The following is a 22,919-nucleotide window of genomic DNA, read 5'->3' on the forward strand; positions in this document are numbered from 1 at the left end:
GGGTTTTAAGGGAGAGGGTAAGGAGTCATTCCAATCCCGGGAGCGGAAAGACTTACCTTAGGGGGAAAAAAGGACGGGTATACACTCGCGCAGAAATGTCTGCAGACAAATGTCTGCTTGTGTCTGTGTATATGCGGATGGATGTGTGTGTGTGTGTGTGTGTGTGTGTGTGTGTGTGTGTGTGTGTGTATACCCGTCCTTTCTTCCCCCTAAGGTAAGTCTTTCCGCTCCCGGGATTGGAATGACTCCTTACCCTCTCCCTTAAAACCCACATCCTTTCGTCTTTCCCTCTCCTTCCCTCTTTCCTGACGAAGCAGCCGTTGGTTGCGAAAGCTAGAATTTTGTGTGTATGTTTGTGTTTGTTTGTGTGTCTATCGAAGAACACTAGGAATTATATATATCTTATAAAGGAAAATGGTATGTTTCAATACAAAAAACAAATCTGCATAACCCTTGGTTCCACAACAAGAAGTTCTCAAGGAAATTAATAACAAGTGAAAAATCCGGTATGAGCTAACAATAGTGAAACAGGATAGACTGCTATTCACCACATTGAGGAGGCAGAGATGAAATTTAAAGTACACTAAAAATAGAGTCAGTTATTAGACTGACTCTTTTCTCACATATATACAAGACGAAAACACACACGCACAAACAAAACCATTGTCATCTAAGAGTGCTAAGGCCTAGCTGCAACTGTGATAACCAGCGATCTGGTCCGAGTGCAACAGCAGTAGACTGTATTATCATAAAGCAGTGTGCTTGACATGGGTGCTGGGAGTCTGTCACAGAAGTCACATTGTTTCCAAAGTTTCTACTCCACTCATACACTTACTGCAGTGATAGACATGTATCACAATATTGAACCTTCATTTGTCATGTGAAAGACAGACTTTGTCCCATAGCTGAATCTACTGGGTCATGTTTAACAATGAAGGAAAAGACAGATTGTTACTTGCGGTAAAGACACGTCAAGTTGCAGACAGGCACAATTAAAAGACACTCGCATATAGCTTTTGGCCACTGCCTTCATCAGTAAGTTTCCATTGTTTGGGTCTCTGTTTAATATATAGGGTTAATCAAAAAGAATCATCCACTTTGACAAGTCAATACTTCTGAAACTAATAAACATATACAATGAATTTTGTTTTTTGATGAATGGGAAACTCGAAAAGTCTTCTTTCACACGTTTTCATAGGTGTTCAATATGCCCCCCTTGAGATGCATGGCATATGTAAATGCAGTATTCAAATCGTTCCCATATTGCAGCGAGGATGTCTGGAATTATTGATTCCACAGCTGTTGTTATGCGATGTCTCAGTTCATTCATTGTTGTTGGTAATGGAGACACGTAAACAGACTCTTCTATAAACCGCCACAGGAAATAACAACACACAGTCAGGTGTGGTGACATTGGAGGCCCGTAATGTAAGGCTGAATCACTTGGTCCAGTGCGACCAATCCATCGTTCAGTAATCCTTCAATTTTTAAAATTCCGGCACTTCCAGATGCCAGTGTGGCGGTACCCCGTCACGTTGGTAAATGAAATCATTCAAATCAGTCTCCAGCTGTGGAAAAAGAAAATTCTCAAGCATATCGAGATATGTGCTTCCAGTAACAGTATTCTCACCAAAGAAAAATGGACCATACACCTTTTCCTCTGAAACTGCACAAAGCACATTAAATTTTGGAGAATCCCTCTCATGTCATGCAGCTTCACGTGGTTGTCCGGTACCCCATATTCTCACATTATGACGGTTCACACGAAAGTCATGCTGAACAGTTCTTACTGACTCGTAGTGTGCAAAATATAGACCACAAAATGCTTTCTCTTGTCCCAACTCCATTTTTACTAGAACTGAAGTGGGCACAAACTGCTGCTAATTAGCAGTAACCATGTAAAACTCAAGAGTTCGCTCTTTCCAACAGTAAGTTGTTCATGCACATATCTGAAATAACATAATAGGTATGATTTTTTAAAATCGGATGATTCTTTTTTATATACCTTGTACTTTAAATGTGCCTGTCTGCTTCCTCTATGTGGTGAATAGCAATCTATTGTACTTCATTGTTGGAATTTATAAAAAGTGTAATTTGAAAACATTTCAATCATGGAAACATGGCAGCACTTCTCTGTACATTTCTAGTCTTGAATTTTTCTTATTATGATTGTGTCAATATCTCTGACATTGATATGAAACTATTTTCCTCACATCTTTGAAACACATTGTTCATAGACATTGCATTATTATGCCACTGGCTTAGTCGGCTGTTTTGTTAATTAATTTAAATTTTTCTGTGAGGGTAACAAAAGAAAAAAGATCTTTGTGAATATTCCACAAAACCTAATTATGTTTACAATTTGATACAAATAGGCACAGTAGCTTTTTTGTAAGAAGGCCAAACAAACAAAATGATTTAATAATTAATTTTATGCTGTTAAAATTAACAAAATTTTGAGGTAAAATTTACACAAACGTCAATTTTATGAGAGGAAGTCAAATGAAAACATTAATTATCATCATCTTTTTTAAAGAAAAGTGGAACACAAGTGTATCATTTTTCAATAAAGTCTTCCTGTCATTCAATACACCACCTCCAGCATGTAGGAAGCGCATGGACTCCTCTGGAGAGGGGGAGGGGGTTCAATCTTTTGGTCATTTTCACAGCCGCTTGCGCAGCACAGGCTTCCCCTCTTCATTGGAACACTATTTCTTTCCTCACATCACCTCTTTGAGTGCTCCAACACCTGGTAATAACTCATGACAAGGTCTTGTGAGTATGGCAGATGTGGTAAGAGAATCAATCTTCCAGTTATGTAGTGAGCTCTCATGGCATATGTCTTCCAGACACTGTGTGAAACTTGAGCACTTCATAAATGATGTGGTGTGCTGAGCCATGAGTAATGTCCAGATTTGCGGCTATTTCACTTTTGTATGTTTTTCTTGAATAATTCAGAACCGCAATCTCTAGCAAAAATTAATCCCTGTACAAAATTGACTACATTAAGTGTACTGCAACAAAGTTCCTATTCATTTTCTTTCATAGGACCATTATTTTGCACTAAGAGAGCAAGGCAATATTGAGAATCTTGTGTGGCATCCATGTGTTGTATAAGTGGTTTTTGTAGGGCAATTTGAGGTAGTTTCCCAACTTGATAGACAACAATTTTTCTTCTCAACTTCCTCTACACCACTGTTGTACTTTGTAAACAGTTACCATTTACACCATGTGTACAGGAGAGAGATTTATATTCTTGATGTCATCTTGAATTACAGAATAACTATTATTGATAGTACCTAGATATTGATGTAGTCAATAAAAACCATGTAACTCCATTTTGTTAAATTTTACAGAAGAAAAAACGGTTTCTTAAAAAATATATAAAGTGATACAGATAATGTTGCCACATCTGCAACTATATAGTAGAACCTCAGTTACTGACAAATTAAAGAAATACATGCAATTTCAAATCTCTCTTTGATAATGGAGTTAGTGATTACTGGAATCACAAGGTTTCACAGATAAATGGAATTACAAGGTTTCATTGCATGCTATTGGTATTCTGTTTCCGTGAAATAAATTTAACATCATATCTTTAAAAACTATTTGAAAACTCTTACATTTGGAGACAGAAAAAAGGAACTTGAAATTATTGTATCAGACAAACATCCTTGTAGCCTAAAACCTTTTTGCAGCTTAAAACTCTGTACCAGGCTGGGAAGTTAACTCAGAACCTTGCCTTATGTGGTCAATGCTCTTATTGACTGAGTTATCCAGTCATGACTCATGAACAGCTGTTTAGTGAAAAATTGGATCTGGGAATCGTACACTATATATGTGAAAAGTTTTAAATACTTTTAATGTTATTTTAGATAGCTGCACAATCAGGCAGACCTAAAGTACTTGACATAAGCAATATTACCTAGTGTTCAAATCATTTAAGTGAATTACATTCCATGACACAATTTAACTAACCAATAGTATTAGTGCAGGATGTAGGAGTTCGCAACAAGAATAATCTTAAACTAAGGTTTGCATAGCTACCAATTTACACCAATAGCCTTCAACATTTTGTGTGGATATTGAAAATACACGTTACAACGTGTTGCCGATATTGTGTGTGTATGGTGAGAGGCAACTTTCCGTTTCACAATATTGTTACATTCCATCCTGGATTTTCCATTGTCCAAAATTTGGTCTTGCATTTTGTGTTGAACTGGGAAGATCTGTTTCTTTTATAGTAACTCATATTGTCAGCCACAAATCTTGTGAGTGAGTTGCATTACTGTGAGGTCAGTAAGAGGCCTAAGCTCATAAAATGTTAGCCTATGTAGCTTCATGAATTAACACTATTATGTTGCTCTGGTGGATTACTTTTGGATTGAAGAGCATTGTTTTTGCCTGATCTGGGCTGCCTCAAAACATTTCATATGACATAAAGGAGGGAATCATGTAATGTAACCAGTTTAAGTGTGAAATTATTGCTGACTGTGGATAGTCATCTGGTCTTAATCGTAGCTGCAACCAGCTTGAGCTGGAGATCACGAATATCTGCTTTCCATGGGAACCTATTATCCCCCCTTAGACCTAGGAGTCTTGAGTTCACTGTAGTGTCAGTGGAATTGTTTATAAGCTACAGGATCACTAGACTATATGGGAGAGAATTCCATGTACTGTCCACTTCTGAATGCCACTAACTACCCAACATGTTCTGACCCACTCCCAGATTCCACCCCACCTCACCCAGGCTCTGCTTTGCTGACGTCCTCCATATGCAACATTACCTGTGATTTCCTCCCAAGCTCCTAAATAAACACAGAACACCATATTGACCTATCCAATGAGAAACTTAATTCTGCAGAAGTTCAGAACTTTTTCAAAAGTTGCACTTTCAGCCCCATGATGAAATTAAATCATGCTGGGCTGATAAAAGATCTACTCTCCTCTTTACACAGTCTATATAATGTGAACACTTTTCTTGCCACAAACCCTGTCACTGCTCCCCACCCCAAGTTACTATTTCCCCAATCTTTTTACGACCACAGAATCTTTTATTCCTTGATGTAAGCTGAATGGATTTGCACTCATTTCCGAATTTCAAATAATTTTTCTGTTTCAGCAATGGGTATGGGACTGTGCGTCGCGTTTATTGCATTTGTGCGTCTGCCCAGTCTGAAAGTGTCGACACTTTTGCTGACTGGACTGCTTATTTATGATGTCTTCTGGGTTTTCTTCTCGTCATATATCTTCAACACAAATGTCATGGTCAAGGTAATGTTTAATAGCAATTTATTAGTATTATAAATATGAGATTTTACATTATTTATTTTTTATTTAGTTATTTATTGTTCCGTGGGACCAAATTAAGGAGAAGTCTCCATGGTCATGGAACGAGTCAATACATGAAATTATAACACGATATTAGAAACAGATAAAATGAAATATAAAAAAGCATATTCAGGTGACAAGTCGTAAGTTTAAATGAAGACAATCAACAATGTAACACTGCAATTTGCTTAATTTTTTAGCTCTTCCAGGAGCTCCTCAACAGAATAGAAGGAGTGAGCCATGAGGAAACTCTTCAGTTTAGACTTAAAAGAGTTTGGGCTACTGCTAAGATTTTTGAGTTCTTGTGGTAGCTTATTGAAAATGGATGCAGCAGAATACTGCACTCCTTTCTGCACAAGAGTCAAGGAAGTGCATTCTACATGCAGATTTGATTTCTGCCTAGTATTAACTGAGTGAAAGCTGCTAACTCTTGGGAATAGGCTAATATTGCTAACAACAAACGACATTAAAGAAAATATATACTGTGGGGGCAATGTCAGAATTCCCAGATTTTTGAATAGGGGTCGACAAGAGGCTCTCGAACTTACACCACATATAGCTCGAACAGCCCGTTTTTGAGCCAAAAATACTCTTTTTGAATCAGAAGAATTACCCCAAAAAATAATATCATACGACATAAGCGTATGAAAATATGCGAAGTAGACTACTTTTCGTGTTGAAGTGTCACTTATTTCTGATACTGTTCTAATGCTAAATAAAGCAGCATTTAGCTTCTGAACAAGATCCTGGACATGGGCTTTCCACAACAGCTTACTATCTATCCGAACGCCTAGGAATTTGAACTGTTCCGTCTCGTTTATAATATGCCCATTCTGTCTGATCAAAATATCGGTTCTTGTTGAATTGTGAGTTAGAAACTGTAAAAACTGAGTCTTACTGTGATTTAGCATCAAATTATTTTCCACAAGCCACAAACTTATTTCATGAACTACATTATTTGTTACTGTTTCAATATTAGACACAAGATCCTTCACTATCAAGCTGGTGTCATCAGCAAACAGAAATATTTTTGAATCACCTGTAATACTAGAAGGCATATCATTTATATAAATAAGAAACAGCAGTGGCCCCAGCACCGACCCTTGGGGAACGCCCCACTTAACAGTGCCCCATTGGGGCTGAACATCACTACCACTCTCAATATTGCAGAGAATTACCCTCTGCTTTCTGTTCTTAAAGTAAGAGGCGAACCAATTGTAAGCTACTCCCCTTACTCCATAATGGTCCAACTTCTGCAGTAATATTTTGTGGTCAACACAGTCAAAAGCCTTCGTTAAATCAAAGAAAACACCTAGCGTTCGCAACCTGTTATTTAATCTGTCCAAAACCTCACAGAGAAAAGAGAATATAGCATTTTCAGTTGTTAAACCATTTCTAAAACCAAACTGAACATTTGACAGCAAATTATGTGAATTTAAATGCTACAGTAACCTTGTATATACAACCTTCCCAATAACTTTAGCAAACACCGATGGCATAGAAATAGGTCTAAAATTGTCAACATTATCAATGTCTCCCTTTTTATAAAGTGGCTTCACTACCGAGTACTTTAATTGGTCAGGAAACCGACCACTCCTAAAGGAAAAGTTACAGATATGGCTGAGAACTGGGCTAACATACATAGAACAATACTTCAGTATTGTGCTAGATACCCCGTCATATCCATGAGAGTTCTTGCTCTTTAGTGATTTAATTATTAACTCAATCTCCCTCTTGTCAGTATCATGGAGGAGCATTTCAGGTAACAGTCTCGGAACACTTTTTTTCTAAGAGCGCTATATGATTCCCTGTTGGGACTAGGTTTCTATTTAGTTCACCTGCTATATTCAGAAAGTGATTATTAAATACTGTACATATATGCGACTTATCAGTAACACGGACATTCCCACTACGCACTGATTCTATATCCTCGACCTGTCTCTGCAGACCAGCAACTTCCTTTACGACTGACCATATGGTTTTAATTTTATCCTGAGACTTAGCTATTCTATCTGCATACCACATACTTTTTGCCTCCCTAATAACATTTTTAAGCACCTTACAATACTGTTTGTAATGGGCTGCTGCATTTAGATTTTGACTGTTTCTAACGTTTTGATATAATTGCCACTTTGTTCTACAAGATATTCTTATCCCTTTAGTCAGCCACCCAGGCTGCCTGTTTGTGCTAGTACCCTGTTTTAAACGTTCTAACGGAAAGCAACTTTCAAAGAGCGTGAGAAAAGTCTTGAGAAAAGCATTATATTTATCGTCTACTGTATCAGCGCTATAAGCATCTTGCCACTCTTGTTCCTTTATAAGGTTTACAAAGGTCTCTACAGCAACTGGATCAGCTTTCCTGAACAGCTGATGACTATATTTAACACGTGTTGCAGCATAAAAATCTTTTAAAGTTAAAATTTGCGCATCATGATCTGAAAGGCCATTCACCTTTTTGCTAACAGAATGCCCTTCTAGTAATGAGGAATGAACAAAAATGTTGTCTATGGTTGTTCTACTGTTCCCTTGCACTCTCGTTGGAAAGAATACGGTTTGCATAAGATTACATGAATTAAAGAGGTCTACCAGCATGGTCTTCCTTGCACAATCACTTATACAATTAATATTGAAGTCACCACATATAACTAACTTTTTGTATTTCCTATAAAGTGAACCAAGAACCTCCTCTAGCCTTAGCAAAAATGTTGTGAAATCGGAGTCTGTGGATCTATAAATAACAACAGTTACAAGTTTAGCTCCGTTAAATTTAACCACACCTGCACAACATTCAAACACCTTTTCAGTGCAGTACTTCGAAACATCAAATGCGATGCCGTTTTTCACATACATGGCTATTCCCCCACACCGCAAAGAGCTCCTCGAAAAGCAGCCAGCCAACCTGTATCCTGGTAAAGGAAGCCTCTGAATTATCTCCTTATTTAAGAAGTGTTCAGATACACCAATAATTTCAGAGTCAACATCTATAAGCAGTTCACTAACTTTATCTCTAATACCTTGTATATTTTGATGAAATATACTAATTCCCTCATTACTCGGATACCTAAGCTTTGTCAAAAGTGATTCCCTTGTTAGAGAGACTTCCCTTAAGCAGGAATACCTATCAGCTGACTTCAATCTAAAAAAGGTGCAGCTCTAACACCCACTACTGCAGGAATTTTCCCATGAGTGATCCCACCAACCCCACCTATGCTGTCACCTATAAGCTTTGCCAACCTCCCCTTCCCATACCTGTTGAGGTGCAGGCCGTGTCTAGTGAAACCCGTCCTGCTGATAGACTCCACCGACACCACTGAAATGTGACCCATGCTTTCTGTCATCAGCGCACCCCCAAGTCTCATGTTATTACGCCTGACGGCTGTATTAAGATGAGGCCGATCGTGACGCTGAAACAGTTCCACGAAATGCACATTCGTGTTGCCAGTCTGAGTGGCTATCTTTTCCAGGTTACCATCTATGTTATACTCCCCATCCCTATCAATAATATTACCAGCCCCACCCACAATCACTACCTGATCCTCTTTAGTAAAATCCCTACATAACCCCCCTATGTTAACAGTCACCTGAGCCAACCCTGCATTAGGCTTCACAATGCTGGTGACCTGGTACTCACTCCCCAGCACTTCCTGCAACTGCTGGCCTACACATCTGCCATGAGAACTACCTAACAGCAGAACCTTCTTCTTCCTCTTCGACTTTGCAACTGTTCTAGGCACAGTAACTACTGAGGTCTGCTGCATACTTCCTACATCTACAACTACTAGAGATTCCTCTCCACTAGACTCTGACAGTTGGTCATATCTATTGTAAACACCAATAGTAAAACTATCTGAAAATTTTCTTCTCCTAGCAGATCTCTTGCCAACAGCCAGCTCCCATTCCCCAACCCCCTTCTCCCTCCTCATCCTATCTAGCTCCTCCTGTGCGTTTTTCAACTGCACCTGAAGGGCACAGGTCTTACGCTCCTGCTCCTCTATCAATTTACTCTTGCTACATAACCTGCAGTTCCAGGAGAGGATCTCACCAGAATGCCCACTGGCTTCCCCACTGCATTCCCCCCAGTGAAAATACTTCAAACAAGTCTCACACTGCAATCCACTACTCACGAACCTACGGCAAAGCCCACACTTCTCACTCGTGGTAAAATTTTACTTTTTCTACGTTCCACTACTACAATAAGAAGATGTTAAAAACCTGACTACAATAATCACAAACTTACTCTACAAGGGAAGTAACTACTATTATTAACAGTATTAATAAACAACAAATGTGAATATAACAAAAGACTAATACAGAAAGAGAATCAAACGCCTAATGACACAGTAACGAAGCTGTAGACAGTTCCCAAAAGGTTCTTCTGAAATTATTTCACCAGAAAACACCAAGAACTCCGGTTGAAGACTTCTAAAGTTCCTAAATAAACCACTATATATAAACAATTAATTAGTACTTAGCTTTCGATGCGCCGCTACAGCTGCAACTGGTCAGCGCGGAATGTAAACACAGGCAAGAGGTTAAGTTGCTCGATACGAAACACTCACAAATATCTGGTCACAACACAAGAAAGGCAGAGGTGAATGAAGAAACCACTAATACGTCACTTATATAGTAAATATTATCACAAAAACCGTTAAAATATGTATCTAAAACCTAAAAATATATGAAAACTTAGAGAGCGATCTCACACGCAGTCACTCGCTTATGACGTCACACCAAAGACCATTATGCTATATAGCTCATACTGTAATATGTGGTGGCAGGTATTTACAATAGTAGACTTTGCATCAGACCATGATTAGTGATATGTTTATGAGAGTTATCGACAGAGCTACCTAGATATGGCAGTTTTTATTACACTTCTAAAGCCAGTGAAGTTTCTGTTATGCTGAATTTGTTGTTTGTTTGTTTGTTTTATGGCCATAGTTGTAGCAACCATGCAGCAGCAGTCAAAACTTAATGTATAATGCAAGTGAATAAATAGAAATAATACATTGTTACTAGTTATGAAAATAAGTTTGGAGAACCTTGTCATGGCAGTAATGAAAATTGGAAGGAAAAGTTATAGAATAATAGGAAAGGCTAAGAAAATGGATCATAAATGAAGAAGAGTAAGACAAAGACAAAAAGGAAAAAAATATTTAAACACAGGGAGAGAAAATAGTGAGGGCAGTCCTGAGGCCTTCAGCACATTCATACAGAGGAGGCAGTTTGCTTTGTAACAGCAGAATAATTCTTGGAACAACAGATGATGCACCAGTGCATGTTTAGTAGTGGATATATGGTGGAGAAAATTCACACACACACACACACACACACACACACACACACCACCACCACCATCCCACTCTTTATTTCTCATAGCCCCCTGTCCCTTCAACCCTTTGCCAAACCCATACGCCCTCACCACACCACACCCTCATCCAATATTGTACAGTGTAAAGGTACACAGCTAGACTTGACTGAGTAACTCTTTTCACCAACTAGTCTGCATTTCTTTCACAAAATAGTGAATGTACTAGACACGTGTAGCGTGCTCTGATTGTCAAAAGACTTCAGTCAGGTGTTGTAAATTTGTGACATTTTTCTCCATGTAGAAATAAAATTACTTAAGTTCATGGGTCCACCTTTAAAGTAAATTTTGGAACAGGCCTGACCAAGATTTGTGCTCCTGGAGCACACTCGCGTTCTGCGAGTACAGTTGGTTCTACTCGGTGCTCTGGTTTTCCCAACCACTGCACTCTTCCACACAGGTGTGGGACTGAGATGGCAATATGCCAAAGGCTGCACACATGTGAAACTTAAAACATGTTTGCAATGCGGTGCAACTACTTCTAAGAGTCGATCATTGTAGCATAATTTTATAAGTGGGATTTTATCACATGTTTATTTTCAACTTTTGTTGCCAAATCAGTAACTTCTATTACTTCAGTAAAGAAGTATATTAGATAGTGGTAAAATGGTCAGCAGAATTACAAAAATCTTTACATACAGTCTGTTAACAGTAAGTTGTGGTGTATATACGTTTATGCAACATTTGGATTTTAGAATATGTAATATACATGGTCCTATGGTTTGTGATATAGTCAAACACATGGAGTTATGCAGACTAAAATCTTGTAAACTCTAACATTGATGATGGGGCTTCATCAATTTCATAAGGGGGGTGGGGGGGTCACTCATGTATGTTGAATCAAACACTGAAATAAAGTGACTGGTCAGTGCAGTCAAGGATACTGCTCCTCACCCCTCGGCGCCACTCAGAGTGCTAGGCAGGAGTGTGGTCAGAGCACTCTTGCTTGTAAAGCACTGTATGGCCAGACCTGTTTAATAATGTGTTAAGAGGCAGTTGTGAGAATGTTTTTTGAATGCTTATGACTGCTTTTTGTGCACAGAAAATTAGGATTTTATCAAATAATGCTGTAAAATAAATAGTTTTGTTGCTAATGAAAATATGAGAAAAATTACGAGTGTTGTCCAGAAAGTAATGCACCATTTTTTCCCCTTCAACAGTTCTGTATTGAACGTAATGAGAATTAGACACACAAAATAATGATGTTTTATCTATACACCCTATTTTTCCATGTAATCTCCATCCCGTTTTATGGCCTTCATCCAGCGCGAAACAAGAGCGTGTATGTCCCATCGGTACCAATTCTTGTCCTAGTGGTGGAGCCAGTGCTTCACTGTGTGAACTTCGTATGCTGATTGACAGATGCAGTGCCAAATACCAAGTCATAATGTGTCTGTCCTTGAGAATGACAACATCAGCTCACTGCAACATGTCAGGTGTGACAGCTGTGAATAGCTTCCCCGACCACTGCAAATTGCAGAAATCCACAAACCGCCTTCTGATGACCTCACCCTCTGTGCACAGTGACTGTCCATACTTCTGTTGACAGCAGATGCTCCATAGACTTTGCACAAGCATTTGTGAATATTCCCCACAATATAAGAACATTCACCGGTATACTTGGGAAGGCAGGGGAACCAGATCTGTCATTGACTATATAATAACAGATGAGGAATTCAGGAAGGCTGTGAGGGACACACGTGTATTCAGGGGATTCTTTGATGACACTGATCATTATTTAATCTGCAGTGAAATTGGGATTGTGAGGCCGAAAGTGCAGGAGGTCAGGTCCATATGTAGGAGGATAAGAGTGGAGAAACTTCAGGATAAGGAAATCAGGCACTAGTACATAACAGCGATCTCAGAAAGGTACCAGTTAGTTGAATGTAGTCAATTACAGTCATTGGAAAAGGAATGGACAAGGTACAGGGACACAGTACTAGAAGTGACTAAAGAATGTCTTGGAACAGTAGTGTGTAAAAGTAGGTTGAAGCAAACAGCTTGGTGGAATGATACAGTCAAGGCAACCTGTAAAAGGAAAAAGAAGGCGTATCAAAAATGGCTACATACCGGAACCCAGGTAGACAGAGAAAGTTATGTTGAAGAAAGAAACAAAGCCAAACAGATAATTGCAGCATCCAAGAAGAAATCGTGGGAAGACTTTGGAAACAGGTTGGAGACTATGGGGCAAGCTGCTGGAAAACCATTCTGGAGTGTAATTAGCAGCCTTCGAAAGGGAGGTAAGAAGGAAATGACAAGTATTTTCGACAGGTCAGGAAAATTGCTGGTGAACCCTGTGGATGCCTTGGGCAGATGGAGGGAATATTTTGAAGAGTTGCTCAATGCAGGTGAAAATGCGATCAGTAATGTTTCAGATTTCGAGGTAGAATGGGATAGGAATGATGATGGAAATAGGATCACATTTGAGGAAGTGGAAAAAATGGTCAATAGATTGCAGTGCAATAAAGCGGCTGGGGTGGATGAAATTAAGTCGGAACTCATCAAATACAGTGGAATGTCAGGTCTTAAATGGCTACATAGGATAATTGAAATGGCCTGGGAGTCGGGACAGGTTCCATCAGACTGGACAAAAGTAGTAATCACACCAATCTTTAAACATGGAAACAGAAAAGATTGTAACAACTACAGAGGTATCTCTTTAATCAGCGTTTTGGATAAAATCTTCTCAGGTATTGTTGAAAGGAAAGTGAGAGTATTAGTTGAGGACCAATTGGATGAAAATCAGTGTGGGTTTAGGCCTCTTAGAGGTTGTCAGGACCAGATCTTTAGCTTACGGCAAATAATGGAGAAGTGTTATGAGTGGAACAGGGAATTGTATCTATGCTTTATAGATCTAGAAAAGGCATATGACCGGGTTCCTAGGAGGAAGTTATTGTCTGTTCTACAAGATTATGGAATAGGAGGCAAACTTTTGCAAGCAATTAAAGGTCTTTACATGGATACTCAGGCAGCAGTTAGAGTTGACGGTAAATTGAGTTCGTGGTTCAGAGTAGTTTCAGGGGTAAGACAAGGCTGCAACCTGTCCCCACTGTTGTTCATATTATTTATGGATTGTATGCTGAAAACAATAGACTGGCTGGGTGAGATTAAGATATGTGAACACAAAATAAGCAGTCTTGCATATGCGGATGACTTAGTTGTGATGGCAGATTCGATTGAAAGTTTGCAAAGTAATATTTCAGAGCTAGATCAGAAATGTAAGGACTGTGGTATGAAGATTAGCATCTCCAAAACGAAAGTAATGTCAGTGGGAAAGAAATATAAACGGATTGAGTGCCAAATAGGAGGAACAAAGTTAGAACAGGTGGACGGTTTCAAGTATTTAGGATGCATATTCTCACAGGATGGCAACATAGTGAAAGAACTGGAAGCGAGGTGTAGCAAAGCTAATGCAGTGAGCGCTCAGCTACGATCTACTCTCTTCTGCAAGAAGGAAGTCAGTACCAAGACTAAGTTATCTGTGCACCGCTCAATCTTTCGACCAACTTTGTTGTATGGGAGCGAAAGCTGGGTAGATTCAGGTTACCTTATCAACAAGGTTGAGGTTACGGATATGAAAGTAGCTAGAATGATTGCAGGTACTAGTAGATGGGAACAATGGCAGGAGGGTGTCCACAATGAGGAAATCAAAGAAAAACTGGGAATGAACTCTATAGATGTAGCAGTCAGGGCGAACAGGCTTAGATGGTGGGGTCATGTTACATGCATGGGAGAAGCAAGGTTACCCAAGAGACTCATGGATTCAGCAGTAGAGGGTAGGAGGATTCGGGGCAGACCGAGGAGAAGGTACCTGGATTCGGTTAAGAATGCTTTTGAAGTAATAGGTTTAACATCAGAAGAGTCACCAATGTTAGCACTGAATAGGGGATCATGGAGGAACTGTATAAGGGGGGCTATGCTCCAGACTGAACGCTGAAAGGCATAATCAGTCTTAGATGATGATGATGATGATGATGATGATGATGATGATGATTTCTTTCTCTGCAATGAGAAATTCGATGATGGCACATTGCTTGTATTCACCTACAGACGCTATTTCAAAACTTGTCCCGCAGCTATGTTATCCGTCAGAAGTGATGGAAACGTGGTGCTTTCACTCGGGAGACTTCAAACAATACATAAGTAACGTTTCGCATTGTAGCATTGTTTTTGGCTGAGAAAAAAAAATGCAGTGGATTACTTTCTAAGCAACCCTCATATTATAGGCTTCTGCATTTACAGCCAGAAGAGATTTGTCCTTTTTAACAGTTAAAATAACATGCTAAAGTAGTTTCTAGGCAGATAACTGTACATTAATCTTGAAAAAGCAAGTAATAAAGTAATTTTGTTAGATGTGTGACTTGGTAACCAAGTGGGTAAGTGTCACACTGCAAATTCAAGGCTCATAATCTGATGTGCAGTCAGCCCTCTGCTTTTTCTCTGTTGCAAAAGATCAAAAGATTTCAACAGCTGACCATACGTATTGTGTGTGAAAAATGGCAGGGTACACTTTGGTTCAGATTAGGTATTAAGTTTTAGGTTCTGTAACTAGCAGCTCAAAGTCTCAAAGCTGAAGAACGCAGTGCTATAAATCCTCTAACAGGACCAAGTATTAAGTATTATAGTTTTGTTACAAATTGTACAGTTGTACCTTAGTTAGTTTTTATTTCCCCAGTGATTCATATGAACTTTATGTTCTGTAAGTAATTAATAATTTTGGCCTTTTTCATGTTGATGTTTCAAGGTTGCTACACGGCCAGCAGAAAACCCAGTTGGCCTCGTTGCGCGAAAGCTTCACCTGGGAGGAATGGGAGGAGTGCGTGAAGCGCCAAAGCTCTCTCTGCCGGGGAAACTAGTGTTCCCATCACTCCACCATGCTGGCCACTTCTCTATGCTGGGCCTAGGAGATGTGGTCATGCCGGGTCTTCTGCTCTGCTTTGTGTTGAGATACGACGCGTATAAAAAATCCCAGCTGCTTCATCTAGCTGACACGGGAGTACCACCCCCAAGGCAGTTCAGTAAACTGAGGTATATCCGCATCTGTAATCCAAATCTGGCTTGTACCAGATTCATAGATTTTTTTGACTTTGCGAAAGTTGAACAGCTATCTATCATTACAAATTAAACCAAAATGAGGTTATGCAACCACTCACCTGCAGCTGGTGTGTGGCACATAGAAACATGATACCAAAGACCCTCTGCTGTTGCGTGCTTCTGTATGTCACTCATCAATCAAGTACAGTTGATTTATGGTTGATTTCCTTATTTTTGTGTGTTGTTTTTTTTCTGTAACTTACGTTATTGTAATGTGTGACAACATTTACAGTGGAAAGTGCGAAAATTACAGTATTTGTTTGGAGAACAGTTAGTAGACAATTAAAACAGCTGAAAGAATTCCTTCTTGAGTAAAAGGAAAATAAAATTGTCTTGAACTGAATAATTAATTCTGTAAGTGTATTGTATTTACGTTAATATTTTGTCCCGTTGTGAAAAATTTATTTCTTTTGGTGTCAGTATGAAATTCCACTGTGTCATGAGATGTTCTGTAGTTGATTCATACAATATAATTTTTCTGTTCTTTTATAATATTATGAAAAAGGAAGTTTCTACTCACTATGTAGCAGAGGTGCTGAGTTGCATATGGGTGCAAAAAAAAGATGTCACAATATAAGCTTCCAGCCAACAAGGCCTTTTTCGGAAACACACACACACACACACACACACACAACTGCAGTCTCTGGCAGCTAAAGCCACACTGTGTGGCTTCAGCTGCCAGAGGCTGCAGTCATGTGTGAGAGTTGCATTTGTGTGCGTGCATGTGTTGTCTATTTTCGACAAAGCCATTGTTGGCCGAAAGCTTATATTGTGACATCTTTTTGTTGTGCCTATCTGCAACTTAGCATCTCTGTTATATTGTGAGTAGCAACTTTCGTTTGCATAATATTGTTACATTCTGTCCTGGATTTTCCTTTATTTGACATTCTACTCTTTTATTTCTTAGTAGTGTGCCATTTTTCCATGATGTGACAGTGATATAGCATTTAGGTGGTATAATCTGTTTTTGTTGGTACTTGGGTAACTATGAGTTCACAGTAGAATTAAAATAGTTTTTTTTTTTTTTTAGATTAGAATTTGAGCCTGGACTAGTTTGTTTTGTTACAGTGCTCTTAAGAAACAAACCTTTAGCAGTTGTTACACTATTATCCATCTTTCTTACTCGTAGAGCACTGTATCACCAAGAAATGCATCAGATCCTGTGTAGTATTTGAAAATTTTGAGAGAAGTACTGGAATATTGGAAATTTGTTTTACATGTCTGCAAATACATCTGTGTTGTTATATCTTTGAGAATTTCGGTGTGTGAAGAATGACAGAAACCTGCAGTGATATGTCTGGTGAATATAGTAGCCATTGTGTACAAAATGTAGGTGCTATAAATCAATGTTTTTGACAACATTTGTCTTAAAGTAATGGCCTATTTACACAATAATTAAATTTCAGAACAACCACGAAAATTGAATGACAGTGATGTCATCAAATTGACCAATACTTAAAACCATATCGTTATATCCTGATGGTTTGTTAATTTTAGATATAATGGACACGCTTGGAGCGGTGGCATAATTTGTCTGGGTTTACAGTGCTAGTCTAGTTTGGTGGTTTTTGCATCTGTTTTCAGAAGTAATGTAGTAGTTTATAAATAACTGTCCTGCTTTGTTGTAACATTTGATTTTATCTAAGTTATGAAGAGTCCACGTATTGTTTAGTTGTGGCCAAAGCAAACATTTAGTTCCATTTTCTCCCGTTTTGCAAATGATGTAACTTGTTGCGTCATATTGCTACCGAGAATTAGTCCTCCAATAACACCTATGTCATGAATAGCTGTTTCCTCCATAGTTGCCGTGGTGTGATTACTGGTAAAGGACAGAAATGGCTTGAGTACAAGGCTAATGTTGAGAGAAATCAAGGTGCTGCATTTATATCAGTGCTACACTGGCTTGTTTCCTACCTGCTACAGATCCATGATTATAATGAGTCTGACAGTGGCAGCACTGTGGTCGCTTCCTGTGTGTCATCTCATTCTCTCTTACTGATGCATGCAGGAGTGTAGGGCTTGCCATGTCATAGTGAAGAACTTGAGTGCACAATCTTACTGTTCTAAAGGACAATATGACCGATTAATGGGATCAGATGACCACAACAAAGTTATCTTTTGTGAGACTGTGGAGGGTGTAAGATGAAAATTAATTGATGCAGTCGACACAATTGCAGATGTGCCTCATTAGGGGAAGAGTGATGTTCGGAATAAATTCAGTGCTATAGTCCGAACTTCAGACAAGAAACATAAAAATCTCATCCAGTGCCAACAAAGATTTTTTATTCTTGTTTGTTCCACCTCCCACAAAAGAGAACATACATCTTCCATCAACTGAAACCTGGGGGCTCTGCAAAGTTACTCTGATGCCCCTGTGACCAAAAATTGTGCTATTTCTGTAATTTCTCGGTCATGGCAACTTGGTTTATGGTTTAATACTGAGTTGTTTAGCTTTTTATTCTTTTCCATAACTTTTTAAAAAACTGCTGTGAATCTATTTTAATAATTCATCACCATGTAGAGAATACAGTTCATCCTCGTGGCTGTTTTCTTTTACTGGCGTCACAGACTCGGTAACGTGGCAGAAGTGTGTGGCCAACGTAATTGTAATTGTAGTGCCCAGGAGTTGTGTATGTAGTGGCAGTGCTGCAAGTTCCCAGTTGTACTGCAAACTCGTGTACTCACTTCCCATTCTATGGTGATAAAGTCCACTTCTAACTGACAACAGTCTACAGTGGCAAGTTCTCAGTTAAATGGGCTGCAACAGAAACTTGCAAGTAGAGTCTCCGAATGTAAGAACACAACGGATTCAGAGATGACATCATAGGACCCATTGGCGATATTAAAACATGTGTACAGATCTCATTTCTGATATCCGATTATTGGATGAAAGATATTTCTGGAATGAAGGTGAACAGAGGATTGGGATGAGGAATTATTAAAAGCCTATCAGCTGGGACATAAGAGAGGATCATAATTGAAGGGAAGTTGAAAGTGAATAAGACAACTTTCAGTATATAATTTGGGCTTGATCTGGGCAGTATAGGGTAGATTGTGAAGAAATACTTTCATTTAAGGGAGCAGGTAAAGGACATCTGATTCTCGATAAGTGTGGTTTTAAGATAATCTCAGTTCCAGATTTCTAAACCTGTGCTATGAGGTAGCTATCTGTAGAGCTGCTTTAGACATGTTGCTTTTGGACAAAGCCTTCATCAGAAAAGAAAACACACACACATTCATACAAGGAATTGTATTAGTCATACAAAGGGTGGGAGGAGGGATCTACGTGGGAGACTTGTTTGTGAACAAGATTTTTGGGATAGTTGTGGGAAAGGAAAGCTTGGGAGAAACTGTTGGTGTAGGTGTCGAGAAATTCAGTGGTGGAGAAGATAAGTTTGCCATGGATACCTGGTCTGTAGGAAAAAGGGCATTTGATATGGAAATGCTGTTGCTTATTGGTTGTTTTTATATGGACTGTGGTTTAGATGGGGTTTAAGTGAGTGGAGGTCAACGTGCAGGAAGGTGAATTTTAGCTGCATGCTGACACCTTCATGAAGTCGGTCAACATAAAACGTCCTCCCCCCTCTCATTTTTCATTAGTCTTTATTTGTCAGATAGTTATAATTTTTAATAATGACCCTTTTTCTATCCTAATTCTTAATTGCAGTATTCATCTCTTCCAACTAAACTTAACTTTACTTGACACTCTGTCCTTATGTCTACACTGAAGCTGACACACTATATCGTGTCTGACCTACTCTTTCTGACATCTCCCCTTTGTCTTTGTAGCAATAGTAAATCTTGACATGTACAGCGTGCTCATTTTTTTGGTATATAATACAATGCAAGACATAAAATTGAACCAGTGTGTTACATTACGTAACAACTAATATTTATCATGGAACAATGCAGTCTTATCCTAAGAAAAAGATTGGATGAATAACTATGACACAGTTAAATTGTAAATGCTACAAACTGTAAGCTGGTTTGAACCCACTTTAGGAAGTTACTTTTCAACTATTATAATGTACGTTACTGCACATGTGGGAAATATCTTGTTGATAATGTTATGTGGTTTTATTGAATTGGACTTTTTTTGGTAAATCCTGCTCCATTAAGTACACAGAAACTTTTAAATTAATAGTTAGGTTATAATTAATACTAGCATAGTAATACAGTGATATTTCTTAGTATATGTCATTGAAATGTGTTGCAAATAAATAAAATGTATGTCACAGAATACATGGAACAGAACTATTGTAATATGAGTATTCTAGATGCCACTCAGTTGAAGTTCATCACTGATTTATATAACATTGATCTTGATGCACCAACACGTTGTTAGAGTGTTGGAATACACACACATCTTGAAATAACACTCAGGACCTATGAAATGATGCAGTATGAAGTCCTATCAGTTTTTATAGATAATCCTTATGATCATTTGTAATAGATATTCAGCTCAGAAACAAATAGTTTTCCATTATTAACGAGATATGTGAGTAGATACCGTGTAACAACAGTTTCAGATTTCTTACATTAATTAGTGTTAGCACCTTGAGTCTGAAGTTTGAATGTTACATGTTTCAGCTACTTCCATTGCTCTCTGATTGGTTACTTCCTTGGTTTGCTGACAGCAACAGTGTCATCGGAGGTGTTTAAAGCTGCGCAGCCTGCCCTTCTGTATCTTGTGCCGTTTACGCTGTTACCTCTGCTCACAATGGCCTATCTTAAGGTACGTATTAATGCAATTTATGAAAAGCATAGATAGCTGTCTGTGGCTGCAGTGTGTGTGTGCTTTCTACTTCAGAAGAAGGCCTTTTGGGAGAAATACTAAAATGTGTAGCAATCTCTGTCTGTGATTCAACATCTCCTCTATTGGTGAGCAGCAATATATCCTTTCCAAAGTACTGTTATTCCATCCTGATCTTCCCATTGTTTGTTATGTATTAATTGAAGCTGAGTTGTGGTCACAATTATAAATTACTATATTATCAAACATTTATTTTTGAAACTGTGACTAGTTGTTTGAGTATAGATTTTTGCAACAGAAGGAAGTTTCAAAAGTTGTGAGAGCACATGAAAAATACCATTTAAATGTCATCTAAAAAGTACTCGGTAAAAAAGTGTGACTCTGAAGATAAATAATTAGAGAAAATGCTGAAATTATTTATTTATTCATGTGCTTTGGTTTCTGTTCCACAATTTATAATCCTAGTTGACTGTAACTTCTTGCTTGTGGTTGACACTTAAATTTTTGCAATAGTTTGCCATAAATTCAGATGTTTTCGAACTAACTGTTTGCAGTAAAAAGAAAAGTAATGAAAGAACTACATGTTCATTGGTATTTGTAGATTTATTTATTTATTTGTTTTACAAAAAATTACATATTCCTTATGTTGTACATTTCACCTCATGGAAATTTTGTATAAAAAAATATTGTTGAAATATACACTGAGACATATTGCAACTTGATATTAATTTAGTGCAGAGCTCAACAACTGGTTCTTAATAGAGAAAAAGTAAAGTTCTGCAGAAACAAATTAATTTAACTACATATGGAAATAGAAAGTTGCTGGTGGAATAGAAACAATTTAAGGAATGAGGGCAAAACCTCACTGAATTGGCACTTAAATCAAGACTGAGAACTTTTTGCTACCTTTAAGATGAAAACTGGCCTTGGGTTGGTAAGGCCAGTGTTGCTTCATTGTGTATGGCCAATAGTTCATTGTAAAATTTATGCTTCAGGCTATGTGCCTCCCACCAGTTCCAAAGAGCATTGATTAATGAAGCAATTGGGAAGAAGAGTTCATATTCCGTCTGAAAACTGAAAGTGTGCCTAATTCTTCAGCCATAGTTACTTTTACTCCCAATACTTTTTGAGCACTGACAGGGTAGAAAATTCACCAAAGTATGTAAGAAATACATAGCTATAATGTTACCTTAACATTAAATTCTGTAGAATCATGTCATTTCAAGGTTTGTAGTAAATTGTGTAAGAGAGACAAAGAAAATGTTGGGTGAGAAGGAAAGAAGAAAGGAATGTGAACAGTTTGAATAACAAGTACACTGTTGTTGTTCTACTGATTTTTGTTTATTTCTATCTAGTTTTTGGTTTATCAAGCCATCTCCAGGAAACAACTGATAAGCATCTACAAGGGACATGAGTTCTTTAGGTGTCCCTTGCAGATTTTTGACAGTTGCTTCCTGAAGATGGCCTAATAAGCCGAAAACTAGTTAGAAGCAAAACAAAAACAGTGTACTTGTTATTCAACCTTAAATATGGAATCGTTCTACCAAGAGGTAACAGAAGAATGCATAAATAAGAATATGAACAGTTTAATAATTTTAAATAGATAATGGTGGCTAGTTTGGATTGAGAAAGCTAATATGGGATTAAATGAGGTTAATTCACACGAAGAAGAGGGAGTGGTTGCTGAGTGGTTGACTCAGGCCTTAAGAGAAAGGACTGAAGAAAAGAAGACCGCTTATCAGAAATAGTTAAGTTCTAAAAGACAGTAAGATAGAGATCGCTACAACACAATCTTTTCACTGCTGCAGACATGCTCTACGCATTCTGTGCTGAAGGTGGCTTTTACTATGACTCTGCTGGTGACCAAATGCTGGTGCATGTGCTGAGAGACTGCGTTCCAGCCAATTTGAAATACTTCTCAGATTTTTCAAAAACTATTAGGTGATAAAATTTTATTTTTGCTCATTTTACAGTCTGATATCTTCACTCGATAAAGGATTGAAGTTCTTGTCTCTGTCATACTTAACTGCATTGCAGCAAATTAAGTAAAACCTTGCACACAGCTTTAAAGAGTTTGCGGAGATAAAACTTTGTGTATAGTTGATTTTAGATCAGACACAACAGTGAACAAAATGTAGGTAATGTATCAGAATTTTACTTAGAGTTGAGAGCAGACAGATATCTCATTTTGTTCTCTGGTTATTCGTGTCCTTACTCATTGCGAATCATGTGGTCATAACAATAGTCGTATCTCAAAACTATTCAAGATATCAAAATGAGGTTTTAGCAAATGATAGCACCCAATGAGGCACATACGTTGTTTAATAAATACCCAAAACTTCGTTATTCATGGAGATATAGAAGTAGCTCACC

The 22,919-nt window shown here is 38.2% G+C and overlaps 1 protein-coding gene across 2 annotated transcripts in view; it reads left to right on the forward strand.

Annotated features, from left to right (window-relative positions):
* Positions 1-22,919, forward strand: part of LOC126100350 (signal peptide peptidase-like 3) — a 96,990-nt gene that overhangs the window by 68,628 nt on the left and 5,443 nt on the right. For both annotated transcript variants that reach the window (XM_049910963.1, XM_049910962.1), the window contains exons 8-10: positions 5,123-5,274; positions 15,444-15,727; positions 20,384-20,528. In XM_049910963.1, coding sequence (XP_049766920.1) covers positions 5,123-5,274; positions 15,444-15,727; positions 20,384-20,528 — 581 coding nt within the window. The remainder of the gene's footprint in view (positions 1-5,122; positions 5,275-15,443; positions 15,728-20,383; positions 20,529-22,919) is intronic.

Source organism: Schistocerca cancellata, chromosome 9 (genome assembly GCF_023864275.1).
Source record: "Schistocerca cancellata isolate TAMUIC-IGC-003103 chromosome 9, iqSchCanc2.1, whole genome shotgun sequence".
NCBI classification, from domain to species: domain Eukaryota; kingdom Metazoa; phylum Arthropoda; class Insecta; order Orthoptera; family Acrididae; genus Schistocerca; species Schistocerca cancellata.